Source organism: Oryx dammah, unplaced genomic scaffold (assembly GCF_014754425.2).
Source record: "Oryx dammah isolate SB20612 unplaced genomic scaffold, SCBI_Odam_1.1 HiC_scaffold_18, whole genome shotgun sequence".
NCBI classification, from domain to species: domain Eukaryota; kingdom Metazoa; phylum Chordata; class Mammalia; order Artiodactyla; family Bovidae; genus Oryx; species Oryx dammah.
The window spans coordinates 40,567,492-40,592,379 of record NW_024070202.1 but is presented as its reverse complement, the minus strand read 5'-3'; the positions used below and the strand labels follow the sequence as shown (position 1 = coordinate 40,592,379).

The 24,888-nt window shown below is 36.2% G+C and overlaps 1 protein-coding gene and 1 long non-coding RNA gene across 2 annotated transcripts in view; both read right to left on the bottom strand.

The window, feature by feature from the left end:
• SEMA3C (semaphorin 3C) overlaps nt 1-24,888 on the bottom strand; it is a 212,177-nt gene that overhangs the window by 33,477 nt on the left and 153,812 nt on the right. Inside the window, exon 12 of the mRNA XM_040260730.1 lies at nt 18,650-18,872. Within this exon, the coding sequence (XP_040116664.1) occupies nt 18,650-18,872 (223 nt within the window). The remainder of the gene's footprint in view (nt 1-18,649; nt 18,873-24,888) is intronic.
• On the bottom strand, nt 10,402-14,337 carry LOC120878119. Its single transcript, XR_005724463.1, has 2 exons — nt 10,802-14,337; nt 10,402-10,508 (listed from the first exon to the last, which is right to left on the bottom strand). It is a non-coding gene; the product is annotated as an uncharacterized LOC120878119 (long non-coding RNA).

The window sequence follows — 24,888 nt, the reverse complement described above, 5'->3', positions numbered from 1 at the left end:
GAGAACAGCTTGTATTTATAGCATAGTATAAAAAAACTAATTACCAGCAGGTTATCTGAACAGTCCTATGTGTATCTATCTACCGAGTCTCATCTAAACTAGTTCTTAGAGGATTCCCTAGAAATTGTTCTGCCAAACTGTGTGCTTGCCACTGGGCTTTTGGTTGCCTGGGGATTTAGGAGAACTCTGCCTCCTTAATCAGATTTAGTCAGTTTCGTTTACCTGGCTGTTATTCTATAAAAATATTCCAATCATGGTTGGTTTCATGGGTGTTAGACTTGTTCAGTCACACATATTTCTGTGGTCAGAAGGATTCATACTTAGTTTAATGCTCTGTTGTCACCTCCTTGAAATGCTTAATAATTTTAAATAAGGAGCCCTGAATTTTCATGTTGTACCAGACCCTGCAAATTACATAGCCAATCTGATTCTAGGCGTTCATAATTACTAGCAGTTTGTACCAGGTAAGGAGAGACCTCATTCAATTTAGTAAAGACAAACATGTAAATTCCAAAGTCCAATACTTAATTCTTTCCTCCTTTTTCTCAGTCTTCACCATAGTGCCCCTAAATGTCAAGTAGCCCTCTGCATGACTTCAGAGGTAAATTACTGCTGGGAAATCAATTCTCATGTCCTCACTCAGTCGTGTCCGACTCCTTGTGACCTCATGGACTGTAGCCTACGAGGCTCCTCCGTCCATGGGATTTTCCAGGCAAAAGTACTGGAGTGGGTTGCCGTTTCCTTCTCCAATTCTAGTATTTATTAATTAAAATTATTATTAAAGATAAAAATTGTTATATTTGATAAATACTTATTTTATTTATTTATAGTTTTCTGCATCAATTTGTATACTGAATTTAATAAATATATTTTAAAGCTCCCCCAGAAAAAGAACTGCAAAAGCTCAGTTTAGTAAATGAAATCTCTATAGATAATATGATGATGAGAAATCCTGCATTGTTAATCTCTGAATTAGATCTTACCAATTGGCTGCTTTAGTTAGTACTAGTTACAGTATAAACTCATAAAAGATTTCTTTTTCTAATCAGGTTATCAAACTGCTGCTACATGCTTTTAATAGTATTTTTAAAATAGTATTTTAAGTACTTATAGTATTAATAGTATTTTTAAAACTTGAGAATAAAGTTGAACCATAAGTTCATAAAATTTCTATTAGGAGTTTAGTGAATACATCTTTACATATATATGTATATGTAGTAAATTGGGGGCGTACATGAATAGAATCACCACATCTTAAAGATGTATTCACTAAACTCCTAATAGAAATTTTATATATATATAAAATACATATATATATATATATATGTATGTATACCCACTCCAGTGTTCTTGCCTGGAGAATCCCAGGGACGGGGGAGCCTGGTGGGCAGCCGTCTATGGGGTCGCGCAGAGTCAGACACGACTGAAGCGACTTAGCAGCAGGAGCAGCAGCAGCATATATTCCTAAACTAGGTCATCTAGCACATTTTCTCACATTTAGCAGAGCTTTTCTCACTCAACAGGTAATTTAAATGTTATGAGGGTGACACATGTAGTTTTAGGTCTTAGGTAGTCAGGGCCCTACTTAATCATCAAAGGCATCTCAAATATCTTTATTTGATGGGAAGTCTTTGGAGTTGACTGTATCAACAAATGTGCTCTATTCTGCATCTCTCAGAGTGTGATAGTGTTAAAAGTTTGCAGAGTTAAATAAACTTAGATAGTAATTGTGTGCAGTGTGCTCAGTGGTATTGGACTCTGCGACCCCATAGACTATAGCCCACGGGGTTCCACTGTCCATGGAATTCTCCAGGTAAGAATACTGGAGTGGGTTGCCATTTCCTACTCCAGGGGATCTTCCTGACCCAGGGATGGAACTGGTGTCTCTTGTGTCTCCTGCACTGATAGGCGGATTCTTTACCACTGCACCATATATTAGTGCTAGATTAATCTAAGTTAAATAGATTTCTTTGCTCTTTACTCCAGAACCTTTCAGAATTGTTCGAATACTTTTCTGCATTGTGAAGAAAATACAGTATACAGTGATTTTCAAGTTTATTTGTTGATACCATAACTTCATTTGACTCCCAAGCACCTACCATTCATGCTCTTTTAGAAATCAGGTCCTATTTTACAAATAGTTTCTCAAAGTGTGGTTGGTATTCAGTCCACCTCACTCAAAAAATTAGACAGTTTCAAAAAAATTTAGATGTTATTTCCATGTCAGATCACAGATTTATCATTTTTAGAAGTGCTAATTTTAAATAAGCTTTAAAAAATAAATATATATCTGCTCAAACATTTGAAAATCACAGAAGATGAACAATGTAATTCTTTCTAATATATTTCATTTTTTGGTAGCTGTCTGTAATTGCCAAAAATGCTGCTAAATTAATTTTCAAATATCTCTTGATTTTTTCTGCCTAATTTCAGCTAAAATAACATATTTTCTATGAATATGTAAAACTAATGACTTATTTGGAATATACTTAAGTATTCTGGGAGAGTCCCCAGGCAAAATTATAATAAAAAGTTTCAGATATTTTGGAAATCAAAGTGTATATATATATATATATATATATAGTTTATAAAAATATACATATATGAAAAAAGTACATATATCTATATACATGATACTAAAAAATTACTTAATCTCTAAACATTAAAATAATATTAAACCTAGAGCTGGTATGGATATAAACATGTATTTTCATATACTTTTGGTAGAAATCCATTTTGAAATCTTTCTGGAGGGCAATATGGTGGTTGGTCATGATGCTATGACTAGAATATCCTTCTCGCAAGAAATATCTATAAAACTGGATGAATTATAGAGCTAATACTTTCTAGGTAGTGAACAACTGACAGCAAAAGACTAAAAGAAGAAAAAAATTCACAAGGTAGTCTTCATGATTATTCCACCTTCTACCTGGGAACAATTTTTCAACAGAGGTGCAAAGAGCAGGCGTCCAAGTAGAACAGAGCCATCCCACTGAGATGAGAAGGCAGGTATGAGAATTTAGGGCAGCGGAACTAAACTAATTCTGTGGCACACAGTAAGAGAGGAAGCTGTCCAGAAAAGTGGTTCTAGAAGGCCACGTGGAAATCTCCTATGGGTCTATGGTTGATTCCTGGGCTATATATTTGCAGAAGGACACTCCCAAGGCTTAATGGATTGCAGCCTCTATTAGGAGTATGGAACAGACAAATTATGGGTGCAGCAGCTCTGGAGAAAGGCAGTGCTGCATTAAACTGTAGTTCTGGCTCTATCAGAGAATATGGATCACACTGACACCTTGTTAGAACTTCTGGTGACACACAAAAAACTGATGCTGTAAGAATAAGTGCCATGTTCTAGAGTTAAGACGTACTTTAAGTCTGTCCTGACACTACTTGTAACCAAGATCTGAAAACACATACAAGGGAGAGAATGTGGAGTTTGTGTCCTGCTAAATTAGAATGACTTACTTGAGCACTAGAATTTTAACAGAGAGTAAATCAAGTCTTAACAAATTCAAGGTGATCAGCTGATAACTGAATGCTTGAACCTAAAGCCAAGGTATTGTCTACAATGTCCAGGATCAAGAACAACAAAAAGTATTGTATATGAAGAGAGAGAGAGAGAGGAAGAGAAAAAAATGGATGAATCAAGGGATGGTCTTCAGGAAGAAAAAGAAGTAAAATTATCCAAGATGCTGAACTTAGTAAGCAACAACTTTAAAGCAGCTATTATAGATTTTTATAACTATGTTTAAAAAATTAAATCAAAACAGGAATGAAAAGAAGATATGGTCTTAATAAATGAAAATATATGAAAAACTCAGCAATGAAATAAAAACTATAAAAAGTCAAATGGATTTTTAGAACTTAATTATGATAGCTAAAATAAAATATCAATTTTACAGACTCAATAGCAGTTTGGGGTAGAAAGCCGGTGAACTTGAAGTGAGATCAATATAAATTGTCCAGTTGCAAGAACACAGAGAAAAAAATTAAAACAGTCTTTTGGGCATGGCTGACATCATCAAATGGTCTTATGTACATGTAATTAGAGTTCTGAAAGGAGAATAAGGGAAGACTGGGGAAGACAAAGCTATATGAAAAAATAATAGCTGAAAATTTCCCAAATTTAATGAAAAATAACCCACTCCAGTATTCTTGCCTGGAGAATCCCATGGACGGAGGAGCCTGGTGGGCTACAGTCCACGGGGTCACAAAGAGTTGGACACGACTGAGCGACTTCACTCACTCACTCAATATATTGTAGATCTAGGAATTCCATGAGATCTTAGCTAAACAGATATAAAAGTCACATCATATTTAAGTTGCTGAAAAGAAAATTTACAGAAAGAAATCTCTGAATGCAGCCAGAGAAAAAAGGCATTATGTTTTTATTACAAACAATGATACCTGAAGATAATTAAATAACCATTTTTTAATTACTGAAAGAAAAAAAGTTAACCCATAATTTTATATCCAGTGAAAATATTCTTTAAAAAATAAGATGAAATCAATCGTTTTAGATAATGAAAGCTTGGAAGTTTTTTTGCTTGCAGACTCCCTACATTTGAAGAAATGCTAAAGATGTCTTTTAGTCTGAATGGAAATAATAAAAAAAAGAAACACTTCATAGGAAGGTTAAAGAGAATCCAATATGACCTCTATCCATCAGGGTTGATTGGTTGGTCTGTAGATATGTTTTGGAATTTCTGAAGCCATTTGAAAAAATGAGAAAGTTGACCTAAGACCAAAGCTTAACTCTGCCCCCAGCTAAGGAGGACAGAGCCAAAAACTCCAAAAAAAGAAGCTGGGGCCCTGGTCAAACCACATGTAAAATCAGTCTACAATTATGTTTTCCATTTTTGTGATCCAATAAATCTGTGAGAAAATGTAAATAACAATATTTCTGAGAATCGTGATACTAAAATAAAATACTCCTCCCTTCTCCCCCAAATATGTCAAGCAGAGATATTTGTGATATCTTACAGAGTAAAAAAAAAAAAAATTTATATTATAATTCTTCTATATAAGTAGGGGGTTACACTGTATTTGTAATGTGGGCTTATGATCTTTTTTCTGCAGCTCTAAATTTCAAAAGTTTTTTTTTTTTTAATTGCTTTGATGGTAAAATCTGTCCTAACTTGAACTACTTTAGTCACAAAATCTACTCTGCACTTACCTAAGGCTACTTATAACCTGTATTTGTTATACTTGCTTTGAGGACTTCTAAGTTTCACTGTAGCAATAGTACAATGGATTTCACTGTGATCCAAGGTTCTGCAAGCCATTTTACCTAATACATTATTATATGTGAATATTACCTTTTCCTATTCACATAATTCTGAACACTGAAATACATTTAGTTTCATATTAGGGAATATGAACTAGGATTGCTTTTTCTTCCTTTTTCTTTTTGCTCACCTATTATTTTCTTGATTAAAAAATTAACATTTAGCTCAAGCAATAAAAAAATAATTTGAGATATAATTAAGTCAAGCTATAGATTGAAATCATGTTCTGGTTATTACTAAAAAAGATAAAGTGGAATGTAAGTATTTAAAATTAGACCTATTAGAAATAGATGGGGAAACAGTGGAAACAGTGTCAGACTTTATTTTTTTAGGCTCCAAAATAACTGCAGATGGTGACTGCAGCCATGAAATTAAAAGACATTTACTCCTTGGAAGGAAAGTTATGACCAACCTAGATAGCATATTCAAAAGCAGAGACATTACTATGCCAACAAAGGTCCGTCTAGTCAAGGCTATGGTTTTTCCTGTGGTCATGTATGGATGTGAGAGTTGGACTGTGAAGAAGGCTGAGCGCTGAAGAATTGATGCTTTTGAACTGCGGTGTTGGAGAAGACTCTTGAGAGTCCCTTGGACTGCAAGGAGATCCAACCAGTCCATTCTAAAGGAGATCAGTCCTGGGATTCCTTTGGAGGGAATGATGCTAAAGCTGAAACTCCAGTACTTTGGCCACCTCATGTGAAGAGTTGCCTCATTGGAAAAGATTCTGATGCTGGGAGGGATTGGGGGCAGGAGGAGAAGGGGACGACAGAGGATGAGATGGCTGGATGGCATCCCCCACCCGATGGACATGAGTCTGAGTGAACTCCGGGAGTTGGTGATGGACAGGGAGGCCTGGCGTGCTGCGATTCATGGGGTCGCAAAGAGTAAGACATGACTGAGCAACTGAACTAAACTGAAAGCTACTATATAATTCAGGACACTGCTATTGAGTCTGCCTAATGCTATTTACATTAGAAGGAATACAACAAATTAGTACCGTTTTACCATATGCTGAATGCTTACTACAAGTGTAACTGTGCTCTATGATGGTTCTCTTTTTGCAGTTAGCTTTCAGGAGTAGATAAACATTGCTCATTAACAGCCCAGTTAATGGCAATCTCGACACTACTACTGAAAAGAACATATACCTATTTCCCCAAACCTGCAATAGTGTCCACTATTCTTATTCTTGTCTTAAACTTGACAATGGTGTAAACTTGAACAAACCTGCCTCCTGTAATCCTTTGTGTTTTTCTATAATATGTAGATATAGTATTTGCTTTACAAATCCGACAAGGCTGTTCAAGATCAAAGCCAAAATCCTATATAAACCTTATCCAACCAGTCCATTCTGAAGGAGATCAGCCCTGGGATTTCTTTGGAAGGAATGATGCTGAGGCTGAAACCAGTACTTTGGCCACCTCATGCGAAGAGTGGACTCATTGGAAAAAACTCTGATGCTGGGAGGGATTGGGGGCAGGAGAAGGGGACGACAGAGGATGAGATGGCTGGATGGCATCACTGACTTGATGGACGTGAGTCTGAGTGAACTCCGGGAGTTGGTGATGGACAGGGAGGCCTGGCGTGCTGCAATTCATGGGGTCGCAAAGCGTCGGACACGACTGAACGACTGAAATGAACTGAACTATAAACTTTACAAAAAGTATACTTTTATTCTCAGTGTTCTGAAATTGTCCTTCCTTATTGTGAGTCTTTTTCTGCTACATAAATTACCTACTGTTCTTTTATACCAGGCAGATTCATCTATGGTCTGTCATGAAAGGTTTTGCTTCCTTTCTACTTTTCCTAATACAGTGTACTCAAATTTATGTAATGCTGTAAAATAATTATGCACATATTATTCATAGCCTGTTTCCTCCCACAAAGATATAAACTTTAAAGAGACATTTGTGTATTTTGTTCACTGCTTATTCTAGTTAATGGCATCAGAATTTGCAACAGAATTTAAAAATACATGTGTATTCACAAATATATATATGTATAGATAGTATGATTGATGTCAATTTATATATATATATATATATATGTATATACACACATTGTATAGATACATACATATATGTACCTGTCAAATGCTTACCAATTGTTAGGCAGTACACTCCAAATTTTGTACACATCATCTCATTTAATGTTTAAAATACATCCATAAAGTAGTGCAATTAAGAAAAGCAGGCTTAGAAATGTTATATAATTTGCTCCCAGACATAAAACTGGTAGATGGTACATAGCAGGATTGAAACATAGGTCTTTTGAAGTTAAAGCATGTTTCCTAATCCTTAGCCTAGTCTAACAAGTTACTCTGTTTGCAACAAAGTTTAGGAGAAATCCCAAATATAATTGGAATTGCTTATTGTAGGAATTTTAATTTCCCATTTCACACTACTATGCATAGGAGCTAGGATTTTATACATGCTTTGTATCCATTACTGCTGTGGAAAGCTTTGGGAGTTACATATTTAGATAAGTTAATGGAGAAGTAGATTTCTAGGGCAAACTTTTAAGGCCAATGATTTTACTGAACTGACAATTTTATAAGGAGTGACTAAATTATAAGCTTTGATTTAGCTGAGACTTACCAAAAAATAGAATACAGCAAAATGTGCCATTTAAAAGTTTTGATTATTTTTTCAATTAAAGTTTCTATCCTCATTCAAAATATCTATTAATGATATATCTGATGTAGTAAAAACAGACTGGTTCCAAATAGGAAAAGGAGTGTGTCAAGGCTTTATACTGTCACCCTGCTTATTTAACTTCTATGCAGAGTACATCATGAGAAACGCTGGGCTGGAAGAAACACAAGCTGGAATCAAGATTGCCGGGAGAAATATCAATAACCTCAGATATGCAGATGACACCACCCTTATGGCAGAAAGTGAAGAGGAACTAAAAAGCCTCTTGAGGAAAGTGAAAGAGGAGAGTGAAAAAGTTGGCTTAAAGCTCAACATTCAGAAAACGAAGATCATGACATCCGGTCCCATCACTTCATGGGAAATAGATGGGGAAACAGTGGAAACAGTGTCAGACTTTAGTTTTTTGGGCTCCAAAATCACTGAAGATGGTGACTGCAGCCATGAAATTAAAAGACGCTTACTCCTTGGAAGAAAAGTTATGACCAACCTAGATAGCATATTCAAAAGCAGAGATATTACTTTGCCGACTAAGGTCTGTCTAGTCAAGCCTATGCTTTTTCCAGTGGTCATGTATGGATGTGAGAGTTGGACTGTGAAGAAGGCTGAGCGCTTTAGAATTGATGCTTTTGAACTGTGGTGTTGGAGAAGACTCTTGAGAGTCCCTTGGACTGCAAGGAGATCCAACCAATCCATTCTGAAGGAGATCAGTCCTGGGATTTCTTTGGAAGGAATGATGCTAAAGCTGAAACTCCAATACTTTGGCCATCTCATGCGAAGAGTTGACTCATTTGAAAAACTCTGATGCTGGGAGGGATTGGGGGCAGGAGGAGAAGGGGACGTCAGAGGATGAGATGGCTGGATGGCATCACTGACTTGATGGACGTGAGTCTGAGTGAACTCCAGAAGTTGGTGATGGACAGGGAGGCCTGGTGTGCTGCAATTCATGGGGTCGCAAAGAGTCGGAAACGACTGAGCGACTGAACTGAACTAAACTGAAAATGTGTTTAATCAGTTACAGTATAATATGTTCTGGTTCTCAAAGCTAATTTTCCCTATAATGATTTATAAAAAAAAATCTAATATTAGACCAAGTGTTATTCCATTAACATATGGCTTATTATAATTATTTCCTGGTGACACAGCTAAAAAGAATACTCAAATAGAGTCTCAGGAATCACTAATATTAATGTTTTAGGATTGTGTAAATTACCAAAATGTACAAATTACATTTCCATATCCTTTGTTGTATTGTATTATGAATGTTTTATTTACAATATCAATTTAAAATAAATGGACTTCCATGCAGGTGTATGTCATATGCAAGGTTTTATAGAACCGACACAGGATGAAACAACTAAATTTCCAATGATGCAAGGAGCTAACTCTATTGAATCCTTTAAAATTTGCTGAAAGAATTACTCATCCGAGATTAATGGATTTTATGGTCACTATTAATTCGTTTATTTTCTGTACCAGTTTTACCATAAGATGGGTGTTTCTACAGTAGTTTGCAAAGACTAAAGCACATAGAGAAGCTGGCCTGGAACATTTGCCTACGTTTTTGCGTGCTCAGGTAAAAAGAGGAGGTTTCCCTCTTCATTTAGTCATCTCTCAATACACTTGCTCATGCTAACCCATTCTTACTTCCTCCTGTTCACAACCCATTCTTTCCACTGAAATGGTTATTCTCTCAAGCTTCACTGGTCTTCAAGAAGACAGGCTAATGAGGAAAGGAACATATTACAAGGGCACTCGGACAGAACTGTCACATCTGGTGATCTTGGCCACGGCTTTTTTTCCTGCCTGCTATTCTCTTTTCTCGAGGTCACCATGATACTAATTCTTATTTTCCTGTTACCTTATGATCACTTTTTCTCCATTTTCTTAGTAGAAAATCTTTACTTTTCTTACCCTTTAAATGAGCTCCCCAGAGTTAAATCCTTATCTGCATAGTTCCTAGAGTGACCTCAAGAACTGTCAAGGATTCTGCTAACACCTATATAGCTAATGACTTCTGTATCTGCATCTCTAGCACAGCCCTCTCTGCTGAAGTGTATCCACAACAACACCCTCTTTGACTTATCCATCTGAGTGGTCCACGGAATCTCTAACTCAGTGGGAGACAGACCTGGGTTGGAATTTAGTTACTGTTTCTAATATCTTCATAACCATAAGCTAGCCATTTAATTATCAAAGCCTCAGTTTACACAGTTCTAAAATGGGGATAATGATTCTCTCTCATTCGGGTGCTATGAGATTTTAATGAGATAATGTATTTTAGGTGGTAAATTCAGCTTTTGATCATAACAGGTCATAGGAAAGGACAGGTGTGCCCTTTAAAAGGAATCCACTACTTTCCAAATCTGATTGCTGATTCTATATTCCCTTGTTCAATGAATGGTACTTCTTTTCATCCTTGTGACAGGCCATGTATTTACAAAACACCCTAGGCCCTTTTTTTTTTCATCTGCCTACTCTTCCCAAATCAAGTTAGTCATTATCAGGTCCTTTCATCTTCCTAAATACCTCTTGATAATCCCTCTCACTCTCTGATTTCTAGCACCTGTTTCAGAGAAGGCAATGGCACCCCACTCCAGTACTCGTGCCTAGAAAACCCCATGAATGGAGAAGCCTGGTAGGCTGCAGTCCATGGGGTCCCTAAGAGTCGGACACTGCTGAGTGACTTCACTTTCACTTTTCACTTTCATGCATTGGAGAAGGAAATGACAACCCACTCCAGTGTTATTGCCTGGAGAATCCCAGGGACGGGGGAGCCTGGTGGGCTGCCGTCTATGGGGTCGCACAGAGTCGGACACAACTGAAGCGACTTAGCAGCAGCAGCAGCAGCAGCAGCACCTGTTTTAATTTAGGCTCTCATCATTTCTCGCCTATAAAAACCAAGTCTCCTAACCGGCCTTTTTTCTCTGTCTGTAATATATCCTCCCTATCAATGCCAAAGGGAGCTGCTACATAAATGTATCTGGGAAGTGACTGACCTACTCTAACAAGAGCCTTACTAAGTCACCCCTTTGTATAACTTCTCCCCTTGAATAAGAGTAGATATGTGATTTGCTTCTAAAACCATAGAATAATGCTATATCGATAGTATGTCAATCCCATGATTATGCTACATTGTATGAGACTCTGTTTTTGCAGACAGAAGGCGCAAACAAGTGTTTTTTGAATGGAAATGGCAGGGAAAGGTAGTACTTCATCCCAGCATCAGGAAGGAACTTAATTTTTCCAAATACTGTGTGAGTTTGGAAAAGATTTTGAACTCCAGAAAGGAATGCAGTCTGGTTTACACGTTATGGCTTTGTGGGACCCTGAGCAGAGAGAGCAGTTCCCACGGATTAGGATATAATCTTTGGGGGACTATTATTGTGCTCACTATATTAGTGAAAGAGAAAATACGCATACAACTAAGGAAAACATTTATAACTCTAATAACACAGACTCATCTCAGAAAATCCACTTTCAAACCCTTTTGGTTCAATTCACACTACACTTCACATTCTAAATTAAATCTCTCTTTACATTTTCAACAATTTGAAAACTTTTCTCAGTTCTATAAAACTTAAAAACAAAATAAAACAAAACTGGCTTTCAACAAAGAGCACCCCCACAACTGACACCTGGATATGTACCTCCTTAGGTAGTCACATAGAGAGGGCTGGCCAGGCTGAGTAATAGGCTATGAGAGTTTCTCCAAGGGACAAAGGCTGCTAAGTCTGCTTCAGGGAAACTCGGCAGTGTATCAGGAACAAGAACATAGTATGATAATTTCTTGTTAAAACACAGACAAAAGACTTTAAAAGTTAATGTCTTTGGGTTAGAAATTTTTCTTACATTCATGAAAGAGTGAGGGTTAAAATGAAGGCAACATACAGGATTTAAGTTTGCTTGCACATGTTTTATATTAGTGAATAAATAGTAAAAGCACCAGTAATAAAGAGCATATCATTGCCATCTCATCTGCTGAAAGGCACAAGTTTTAAAATGCACAAAAATTTAGTAATACATCAAAAAGTGAGATGAATTACTCTTCCATTTCAGTACTCTCCTCTCCCCCCAAAATACTACCTCCTTCAACCCTAAATATATGGCAGCTGACATAAAAAGATACGAGATTTATAGGTTAACTGGTTAATTCACAAACAAATCCAGTCTGTTCCAGGTTTTCTCTGTCACATTGTTGAGATGTATCTCTTTCACACGTACGACTTGGTGACAATGTGTGGATGGGCAAAAGTGAGTGATGTTATTCTAACAAAGCAGTGCTGAGCTAATGTTGAATGTCAACACATCAGCAATATCTCCTGACATATGTGAAGGAAACATTTAATGCACAGTAAAATGAGACAATGGGGGCTTCCCTGGTGGCTCAGCAGTAAGAGAATCTGCCTGCAATGCAGGAGATGTGGGTTTGATCCCTGGGTTGGGAAGATCCCCTGGAGAAGGGCATGGTGACCCACTCCAGTATTCTTGCCTGGGAAATCCCATGGACAGAGGAGCCTGGCGGGCTACAGTCCACTGGTGTCCCAAAAGAGTTGGACACGACCTAGTGACTAAACAACAACAAAATGAAATTACTTTAACTTCATAAACGGTAAATAAAGTGGTGATGGTAGATGAGGTAATTAACTTGAAGAGGATAAATGCTCATGATATGAAATCAGATACCAAAAGATTATATTCTGGTTGTATCATACACTCAATATCAATGCGATCTTCAGTTATCTGAGCTTCAGGTTAAACATGGTGGAGGATAAGTGCAACTCATCCACTCATTCATTCAAAGAATATCTACTGAGTGACAACTTTGAGTGACATGCTATTCTAAGGATGTACCAATGAATAAATCATTCAAATATCCTTGCTCTCAATGGAGTCTACAGTCTCACAGTTTCTCACAGGGTAACTACAAGGTTTGGATGAGATTCAATAACATACCTGGCAAAAGATAAGCATTGTAAATAACCTTAATTAGCATCACTATACTAGTAATAGTTCAAAAACTTGAAAAAGTGTACTTATTTGCATAAGAAGTAGCATATTAAAGAGATAAATAAGTAATTCCCACAAACTAGCAACACCAAAATTTGTATGATTATGTGAGATTTCGCAGTATCTTTAATAGAATGTTTCTCTGAAAAGTAGCTTAAAGGAAAAGACTTATGCTTTTTGAAAAATATTTTGCAGCAATTATCATATATTTATTTTTAGTAAACTTTTTTAAAAGTAAAATTTAAAGAAGAACATTTGTCTCTAGATTAACATCACAATCTGGGCTCTCTCACATATTTTTCCCTTCACATATTCCCTTCACTCTTCTACATGAGCAAGCAGTCATCGCACCATAATTTATCATCTTTCCCCCTTCAACTCAGTCATCATTCCAGTGTGTTCTATTAGTATTTCCTGCTGTGACAATCCCTATAGAATCCTTGGTAAACTCTCAGATGTTTCTAGATTCTGATTTGGAAAGCAACGAACCACAATGTTATTAAAAACCAGTGACTTATAAAGGGATTTGTTCCTTACTTCTAAGCAAAGGGCAAGTCTAGACATTATCCTTAGAGTAACTGACACGCACAGTTTACAAGTGATAGTCGTCTTTTCTGAAGTCAGATGCATGGCTCCAGCTATCAGAATTTACATCTTGGGTGTTTGTAGTTTAGGGAGTTCTGTAAAAATCAAAATGCCTAGTTCTGCAGTTCATTAGGTATACATTTCAAAAGATGTGACTGTCAGAACTGGTTAGTTACTATAAAGGCAGTGACCCCGTAATGCTGCAAGGCAAACATATTAAGGCTTTAGTCACATATGTGGCACACACTTCAAATCTCCACATTTTCAAAGGACTTACTGGAGCCAACATTCAAACTTAGTAATCATCCAGTTAAACAGAAGCTAGTACGAAGCATGAAACAGTACATACTATATAAGAATTTTGGCAAAGCACTACGTGTATTGACCATACATTAAAAAAATCATAATGGCATTAAATCATCCTAAACCTCTAACATCCATTCACAAGAACATTCTCTCTTTCATCAGAAACCACATGTCATTCTGATTCATATTTAGTGCTAAAAATGTAAATTTGACAAATGTGTCTAAACTTGACCCAGACACTGAACTATTTTCATAACTCCAGAGGCAAAAGGGAAACAGGCAAATCTCTTCACTGTACTTTATAGTCAACTTTGAACAAATAGCCTGGGTATAAGCAGTAGGTGGCAAAGTTAAAATAGAAATGTTAATCCTATGAGAATACTTGCCTGCTATTTTATAGTCTTTCCTAAAGACTGAAAAAAGAGACTAAGGAATGTAAAATTACCCATCATCTTAACACTAAAAATTAATCTCAAAAACAAATAAAAAAAATCCCAAACCCCAAATTCTACAAAATATCAAATAATACTACCAGATTTTAAAAAGCATTGATTTTTTAAAAATTAATTAATTTATTTATTTTTAATTTTTTATTTTATTTTTATTTTTCTGATTTTAAAATACATTGTTTCAACCTGTGTTCCTTGTTAGGGGCATAGTAGCAGTAATGAATTGGAAAATAATCAAGTAACATGGTTTCTAGTTTAAATTTTAATAGATATAACAAGACATTTTTTACTGGAGATTAAATAAGATGTGTTTAAATGAAGCATCATTATAAATTATTGTATTATAGCTACATCCTAGACAATAGCTTCTTTCAGAAGTCTTAATTTTTCTACAATTATACAGTTATTAAACAAAAGTCATCAAAATTTCTCTGTTAAAGGTCAAATAACAAATAATTTAGGCTCTATGGGCTGAGCAGTCTCTTTGGCAAGTACTTAACTCTTTTGTGGCACAAACTCATCCACAGACAAATGTAAATGAATGAATGTGGCTCTGTTCTATTAAAACTTTATTTGTGGGCACTGAAATCTAAAAATCTTACAATTTTCACTGCTCATGTAATATTCTTCTTGCCATTTTTCTTTCAGTCATTAAAAAATTCAAATTATTCTTAGCTTATAGACCATATTTGTAGCAGGCTGTGGGCTATCTCACCCATAGACTAGACGTTGATAATGCAAACTAAGAAATAAAAGATGACAAGACAAAATTTACTTTTCGTTCTCCTTCCCTTCCTCCCTCCCTTCATTGCATTTATTGACTTATACAAGTACCTATATATGTATGCGTTTGTTTATTGTGCCAGCTCACAGTACACAAAAAATAATGAGGCAGTCCTAGAAGAGTAGAAGGCCAGAATACCAGCCTCTCAACCTCAGCCAGAGTGGTAAACTACGTAGACTAAGGGTAACATTTACTGAGCATTCAGCCTGCACAACTACAGTAGAGGTTCTGTGAACTACAAATCATTCCTATTATTCAAAGTGGATACAGTTACAAGATATCCTGTTTGCATTCCAATGACTTGTCACATAAGTTTTTCCTATGGCAACTTTTTTGACAACCAATATCTTCATCAAATTCCCTTTAATTCTCCATGAAGATCCAGAGAAAAGGGAAGCCATGAGAGAAGCTTGCTTAATTGTGGCAATAATTGAAGCATCATTACTTATTAATAACAACTAAAGGGCTATTTGGTACTTGAGGATTTGACAACACAAAAGACATACTATAATCCTTCCTAAGACATTTAGATACAGAAAGTTAAGAAATTCTGGGAATAGTGAACCATGATTCTTCCAACTTCTATTTCAGAAAAGGCTATTTTATTCACTTTCAGTAGCAAACAAACATAGAATACTTTCTTTTGAAGAAATTTTACCAGAAACTCAAGATCTACTCAGGTAGAAAATATTTCATGACAATATACTGTTTGTTAGAGTTTCAGGTAAGTTGAAATCAATTACAATGGAATCTGATATAAGCATGAGGATTAGGTTCAATGGTTTAGTGAGTTATCATCTATCCAGAAAGACACTCTTGGCAGAGGCATTTCACAGCATAAATTTTCCTATTACAATACAATCTTCAAGAGACTTACGTGGTTTTGTAAGCAGTCATTAGTGGAGCTTCCCACTACAATTAAAAACATATGCCTAAATACTGTTTTTGAAAATGACACAAGTGTTTAAATACCAATATAAAAATGTCCGAGTAAAGGTGCCAGATAGTTATGTAGTGAGAAAAGTCAAAGAACTTGTGCAAGGCATGTTTCTTACTGCTTTCTATCTAAGTGAACATTGTTGGACAATTTTTAAAGACTAGAAAATTCCACCCATGAAACCTGTGTATCTTATGTAGACTTTCATGAAAAAGCAACCTGAATGTGACATCAGAGTCCAACTTTAAGAGACAAAAACACTAACAGCAGAATATATCTGCACCTCCGTGTTCACTGCAGCCTATTCACAATAGACAAGACATGGAAACAACCTAAGTGTCTGTCTACAGATACGTGGTTTATACAGAATAGTATCAACAGGGTATATGCCTCAGTATCAATTTCCCATTCTTCCCGGGGAACTCTACTTCATGTACTGACTGTGGTGATCTGAATGGGAAAGAAATCCAAAAGGGAGGAGACATATGTGTATGTATGGCTGAGTTATTTTGCTATACAGTAGAAAATAACAACACTATAAAGTAAAGCAACGATACTTCATTCAAAAGTCATTTTTAAAAAAGGAAAAATAAGTGTGGTTTAAAACACAACTGAATATTATTCTGCCATAAAAAGAATGAAATCTTGCCATTTGCAGCAACACGGATGGAACTTGAGGGCATTATGCTAAGCTCTCACTTATATATGGAACAAAAAAGCAAGAACAAAATGAAAAACCACATTCATTACCAGAGGTGGGGAGAGGAAGAATTAAATGAAGGCAATCAAAAGGTGCAAACTTTCAGTTATAAGATACATAAGTACTTGGGATGTAATCTACACCTGTACAGTTATGGGATGCACTAGAGTTATACTGCTGTACGAAACATATGAAAGTTGTTAAGAGAGTAAACCCTAAGAGTTCTCATCAGAAGGAAAAATATATTTTTTCTTTCTTTTTACTGTATCTATATGATATGATGGATACTTAAAATTACTGCAATTATCATTTCACAATATATATGTCAAACCATTATGTTGTGCATCTTAAATTAATACAGTGATGTATGTCAATTATATCTCAATAAAACTGGGAAAAGGGTCCACCTTTAAGACTGGCTTCAAAAAGAAAATAAGAAAACTGTCATTTTTCCCTAAGTACTATGAGACATTAAGGACAGGTGTAACTCTAAATGACCAATTCAGGAAAAAAAGTTGTTTTTTTTTTAAAATGCAAACTCCACAGTGGATGATCCGAATCAAGGCTAAAAGATTGTAGTTATTTATATGGACACAACATCTTTTGAAACCATAGTTTTTAAGCAAACAAAGATTTGTTTTTGCAATCAGTTATGAATTCATTTAATTGTATGAGAAGTAATGGATATAGTTATGATTTTCAATTCATCTTGACAAATATTTACTGAGTTTACCAAGAACTATAATATATCTAGAGAGAATGACATATAAAGGAGAAATAGAACCTCGAGAGGAACGTGTAGCAGTGAATACAAACATGGGAAACTAGATTGAGCATTGGTTAAGCAGTCTTCTAAGTGAATAAACTGAGTTTGAAGCATGCTCTTTGAAATGTTAATGGGTCATACTTCTGTTACCTAATAAGAAATTATAAATACTAATACTGAACTCATAAAATTGCAAGGAATAGAGATACATATTTGGGATTTGTTTGCACAGACTAATTAAAACCAAATGAATGAATGAGATGGCCAAGGATTATGTAAAAAGAGGACTATGGACAAAACCTCAGTAAATACGTACACTCATGAGGAGATGGAAGCCAGACTAATGAGGGGACTGAGAGGGAACTGTTGAAGATAAAGGAAAATTATGTGATTTGTGGCTGAAGCAACAAGTAAAGAGTGATTCTACAATATCAAATGATACAAGGGCACGGAGGCATTTTAATGGTTAAAGGATATTGGACTCTCTTATCATGAGAAAACTGAAGACCTTGGCAAAATCAGCAGTATAGCAGAGGTAGAGGTGGGTGAATGTACAGGCCTGATTTCATATGCTGGCATAAATTTGCTAAGCCAAGGTTTCAGGGGAGGATAAAATGGGAGAATAAAGTTTGTAATAATGTAATTGATATTACATTGATATTACAAATGTATACCTAAGGCTGATTCATGTTGATATCTGACAGAAAACAAAGAAATTCCAAAAAGCAATTATCCTTCAATTAAATAAATAAATTTTAAAAAAGTAAAACAAAAAATTTAATTGATAAATGTTGTAAAGATGGCAGGAAAGCATAGATGGCTTCATGTGTTTATGAAGAGGTCAGAGAATTTGTTTTAGCTGAGAAGACACTCACTTAAAAATTCCCATCCCTTCATTTATTTCATTATCTTATTTCGCCATATTAGGTGCCAGGAACTGTTTAAGGTGCTTTACATATGTTAATACTAAGCCACTGGATCCTCCCAACAATCCCATAAAGTAATTTATTTTAACTCCATTTTACAAATGCAGAAACTGAAACACAGGGACATTTAACACCTAAGAGTCAGACAGCGCAAACACTGGAGTTTTTCTAATTTCAATATCATGCCCTCAACAACCATGTTCTTTTACTACATATTAAGAGTAGTTTTAGCTAAAATACTTACCTGTTCCAAGAAACAGGACATTGTATGTACCATCAGCAGCATTCACTCGATCCACAGCTATTTTTGTGTACTTATAGTCAGTGCCTATACGAACAATCAAAGGCCTTCTATGTACTGGGTAGATGGAATTGTACATGAGGGGGTGGTTCCGAATAAAAGTGACAACATCATCTGGGAACTCCTTCGTGGTTCGCATATTGGGTGTAAATGCTCCTCCTGGGCACTAAAAAAATATTTTTAAAAGGACTACATTAATACAATTGTAACTTTATGTTAATAGTAATCAAAAGACCTCTATTTTTTCAAAATACTTAGAAGCTCAAGTTGTTGTAAATGTATTTGCTACCTATTGAGGAAAAAACAGCATGATTATACATAGTACGATCTGTAGAAAATAAACATACAATATATATAATTTGATCATTTAAATAGGCTAAGTCCAAGTATCCTGTCCTGTTTGTTTTCAGAGTGAAGCTGATGTCATTCGGTTCATGATATAACTTATCACCCTTCTCATCCATCACTTTTATATTTCTTATCCTTTGCCAGATTCAGTGTTGCTAGAAAAAAAAGAAAAAAGCTCTCGTGGATATAGTCTAATGCTGCTGTGTGTTAGTTCCTCAGTTGCGTCTGACTTTTTGCCACCCCATGGACTGTAGCCTACCAGGCTCCTCTGTCCATGGAATTCTCCAGGCAAGAATACTGAAGTGAGTCGCATTTCCTTCTCCACTAATGCTGCTACTGGCTAGAACAAATTAGATTATCATCAAATTCAATCAGAACTCTAAGGCAAGACTTTCATTCCATCTGATCCCCTCCCTACCAAAGAGGACTCTCTCAAGTTGGAGCTTGGATTGGATGTGGTCAATACACCTGGTAATTTCCCTCTGGAAAACTCCAGTAACTTCCACTACTCTCAGAATAAAATCCCAACAACTAAGCATGGCTATAAGCTCCTGAATGTCTGGGCTGCATCGCGTCTACCACGGCCATGGTTCTTGCTCTTCCTGAGCCTCAAGTCAGCTCCCCATCCAGGACCTTGGCACTTGCTGTTCCCTACCTGGATTACTCTTCTTCAGACAACTCCATGGTTTTCTCCGTTGTCTCATTCAGTTCTCAGCTCAAAAGTAACTTCCTTTAAGGTGATGAATTAAAAATAGTTCCCCATCACCATTTCCACCCTCTTATTTCCTTAGCTTGCTTTATTCTTTTCACAGCTCTGTACACCTGTGTGTAATATATTTGTTGTTTGTATCTTTATTGTCTGTTTCTTCCTCTAGAAGGTAAGCTGTGAATTATTCTCAACTGGGTATGTTTTGTTCATTATTTTACCCTCAGACCTATAATAAAGCTGACAAATATTAGACATTTGACAGAGCAGTTGGATAAGTGAAATACTCTATGATATCTGTCATCCAGTTTTGGTGTAGGGGCTATATGAAACAGGGGCATTAATTCTGGTGAGGAGGGGAAAGATTCAGAGCATCAGGTATAAAGAGGCAGAAAGAAAGCAATAATGAGACCTAAAAATGACTGCAGGACAGTTTCAGCAGTTCTAGCATGACAAGGATTTCCAAGAAGAGGATTCCATTTACAAGTCACCTGAGGACAAACTCAAGGGCAGGCTGGGAGGTGCTGAAGCTTGAAACTTGAACACATGCACTAATAGGAGCTGAGTATCAAGTTATACGAGCAACGTATAATCTTTTTTAACACATAAAACGTTATTTGTCTAATCCTATCAAACACTGTCAATATCTCTACTTTCAGAAACAAAAATACTTGGTTATATATTTTTTTAAACAAAAGCACTACTGCTCTAGTTTTCATTTATCCTCTTTAGAGAGGTACAAATTGAAAGGAAAGCAAAAAATCAAGCTTCCTGATCAACAGAAATGGGTACAGCATCTGTGGTGAATAGCAAGATGTGATACAGTAAGTAATAAATGAAAATTACAGTTTAGTTAAATGTGGCAGTGAAGACTTATTTCTAGGTGACTGCTCCTGTGCAGGAATATAAACCTAATGTGGTTAAATTTCAAAGGAAAACAGAAATGTAGAATTTTATGTGATGGGAATACCAGACTACCTTACCTATCTCCTGAGAAACCTGTATGCAGGTCAAGAAGCCAACAGTTAGAATCAGATATGGAACAACAGACTGGTTCCAAATCCGAAAGGAGTATGTCAAGACAGTAAACTGTCACCCTGCTTATTTAACTTGTATGCAGAGTACATCATGTGAAATGCCAGACTGGATACAGCACAAGCTGGAATCAAGATTGCCAAGAGAAATCGCAATTACCTCAGAGATGCAGATAACATCACCCTAATGGCAGAATGCCAAGAGGAGCTAAAGAGTCTCTTGATGAAAGTGAAAGAGGAGAGTGAAAAAGATGGCTTAAACCTAAATTTTCAAAACCTGGAAAAAATAGAAATAGTGACAGATTTTATTTTCTTGGCCTCCAAGATCAGTGCGGACCACAGCTGCAGCCACAAAGTTAAAAGACGCTTGCTCCTTGGAAGAAAAGCTATGATCAAAATAGCATGTTAAAAAGCAGACACATTACTTTGCCAACAAAGGTCCATCTAGTCAAAGCTACCAGTATTCCTGAATGGATGTGAGTGTTGGACCATAAAGAAGGCTGAGCACTGAAGAACTGATGCTTTTGAACTGTGGTGTTAGAGAAGACTCTTGAGAGTCCCTTGGACTGCAAGAAGATCCAACCAGTCAATTCTAAAGGAAATAAATCCTGAATTTTCATTGGAAGGATGGATGCTGAAACTCCAAAACTCTGGCCAACTGATGCGAAGAGCCAACTCACTGGAAAAGACTTTGATGCTGGGAAAGACAGAAGGCGAGAAGAGAAGGGGACAACAGAGGATGAGATGGTTGGATGGCATTGCTGACTCAATGGACATGAATTTGAGCAAATTCCAGGAGATTGTGAAGGACAGGGAAGGCTGGTGTTCTGCAGTCAATGGGGTCACAAAGAGTTGGACAGGACTGAGCGACTGAACAACTGCCAAAATTTTAATGTTAGCCCAGTGCAAAAAGAAAAACAACTTTAGGGACCAAACAAAACATGGCAACCTCTGGGTTAAATTCAGGTAATGGCTATCCTACAATGTCAGTGCTTCTGGGCCATTACTGCCAGGCAGTCCTACCTTTGCAGATAAGTCTTCACGAACTATGAATGTGCCCTCCCTCATTTGAATTGTATCACCCTAATGCAAGTTTTAGGACTTCCCTGGTGGCTCAGACGGTAAAGCGTCTGTCTACAATGTGGGAGACTCGGGTTCAAACCCTGGGTTGGGAAGATCCCCTGGAGAAGGAAATGGCATCCACTCGAGTACTATTGCCTGGAAAATCCCATGGACAGAGGAGCCTGGTAGGCTACAGTCTATGGGGTCGCAAAGAGTCGGTCACGACTGAGCGACTTCACTAATGCAATTTTTAGACTAACTTTAACCAGTTAACATTACTAGAATATTTTATAGGACCAGTAAATATAGTTTTTGTAGAAAGGCATAAGCAGCAATTCAATGACTTCACTAAAGACAGATAATGAGACAAGTAATAAAACTAAGCTTCTCATTCATTATCCCATTAACAAGACTTTCATCTAGGGTTCATATGCTTGTCTTTTAGGCCAAAGTATTATATTTAAATATGCATATTTATATATTAACTACAATAAAAGACCAAACGAGGACAAACAATTCCATGTGAGTGTATTCTAAACTGATGAAAGTGTTCCATACTTCTGAAAAACATAGTGTTGTGGGCATCTTCTACTGTCATTTCTCACACAAAATGGAGAAAGGGGAACACAACAACCAGAAGATGCATGTGGATCATGAATTTTCACTGAATGAAAACATGGAAAGTACAAATGCATGGGCAATTTAAATAGCTCCAGCCCTTCAAAAAACATCACTTAAAGGATGGTTTCCTGAGCTGTCTCCTTAAATATTTGCAACCATTGTTTTTATAAATTCCAGGATTATCCAAAATTAGCATAGATTACTAGGCAATTTCTATAATTTCCAGCTAGCAATTACTTTCATAAGCTTTTATTAAATTACACGTGTCTAGTTTCCGGGTTTTACTTAATGGTAACTGAAATTTAGCTAAAAATTATGTTTCAGTTGCTCACAACCATAGTTACTAAATGTTGTGTGTGCTCAGTTGCTCAGTCGTGTCCAACTCTTGGTGACCTCTATGGACTGTAGCCCTCCAGGCTCCTCTGTCCATGGGATTTTTCCAGGCAAGAATACTGGAGTGGGTTACCATTTCCTCCTCCAGGGGAACATCCCGACCCAGGAATTGAACCTGCATCTTGGTATCCTAGGTCTCCTGCATTGTCAGACAAATTTTCTACCACTCAACCATCCAGGAAGCCCAGTTATTAAATAGGTAACCCAAATAAATCAACTGAAATCAATTATTTTATATTCATTCAAATGTTCTCCATGTGGGACTTTTATATTATATTCACAATAAACTTTTTACTTGGAAACAATGTCTCCTAGTAAAAGTTTATTTTCAAAATTACAGAAGAATTCCTTTAGTCAATAATTAATTTTTTCCCATTGATTCAGGGCCTAAATCTTGCAGATAAGAGAAAGAATGAATGACAATGATGTGACAAGAATGAAAACTGATTACCCTTTGCAGACTATCTGGACTTGTGAGTTTGCTCAGTATAAAACTGTCAAGTATAAATAAGATGCAATTAACATATCCCTCACCTTGTGATATATGAAAGCATGTGTACTGAAACCTTAAGAAAATGTAATACCCACATGCTACTATAAAATAAAGCCTTTATCCATTAACTGGGCGGCTGTCTCATTCATAGGAAGGATAATTTTGCTCTACAAATAGTCATTAAGTAATTTTGGTTAAACTTCCCCTTCAGGTATTTGTTTTCCTCTAGTTTTAGCTCTCTGTTTATCAAGTGATGATAAGCATTCCTTTCTTTGTGTAAAGACATTTTAAGTGTTTCGATTACTAAAGTGCTAAAGTGAAATGCTAGGAACAATGAGGACGCCATGTATCTTACCAGGAAGTATCTCTAATTTCCTTCCTATTCTCAGGTATTCCTGAGTATGTGCTCCTAATCCACTCACCCATTATACTGGTTTTCAGCATTAATGTGTTCACATATCAATTCATATGTCTTTTTGGACAGCTTTTATTCAAAATGCATTTTGAAGCACTCAGCAGGGGATTTAAGGATAGGAAGCAACCACTGTCTTCTAGACACGAGTGTTCTATGGACATATTAACAACTGTGACATATAATTTAAGATAAATGTAAAATAAAAATAGTTTGACTCACAATCAATAAGAACCAATATTTTTAAAATGAATTTATCAGAGAACTTAAGGCTGCTAGAGTTAGCGAAGAGGTTTAGAGATTTCAAAAATAGTTTGGAATATTCTGGCAACTGCAATGCCTGGAGCAATCCTAAATCATGAATCACAAAGTGAAGGGAAGAAGTAGGAGTTGACACTAAAGACAGGTAACAGAAAACAAGGGTAGAAGAACTAATTACAGAAGGAGTAACCAGCACGTTCAAAAGGAGCCTGACCTAACACTTGAAGGACAAATGGCATGTGGATAAATAAATGGACATAAATAAATGATATTCTAGAATCTGGGCTATTTTTTAGTATTAGTCTTTGAAACTTGTGTTCTGAGAGAAATTGATCTTATGTTTAAATCCTTGGTAATCTGGCCCCTTTAGTTAAAGTCCAAAGAATTAAATAGCTGAAGACTTGAATTTATGCACCAGCTGGCCCTCATTTTTCTGGTATTTATCTTACATGACTTAAAAGAGCCCTTTGTTCCAGTCCAACTAGCCCAAGCAGAGCTTCTAGGACTCATTGATTAATTTCTATCTTTGCCTTGTAATGTACACAGTAACCTTTGCCTGAAACATCCTTCCTTACTTATTCAAGTTGTCCACATCAACTACCCTTCAGGGCCAGGTCAATCTCACATATTTTTACATGCCTTTCCAAACTAGACTGTCCCATGACAATCTCTTTTTCCTCTAGATTTCAATAATATTTATTGTCTGATTTATTCACATGCCTTGAATACTTATGTGAAACAATATGTATTTAACTTTTCATGTCTATATGCCTTATGTGTTGAATTTTATTGTAAACTATGCTAACAATGTTTTAAAATGTCTATGAGGAACTGAAATGCTTCTACTGTAAA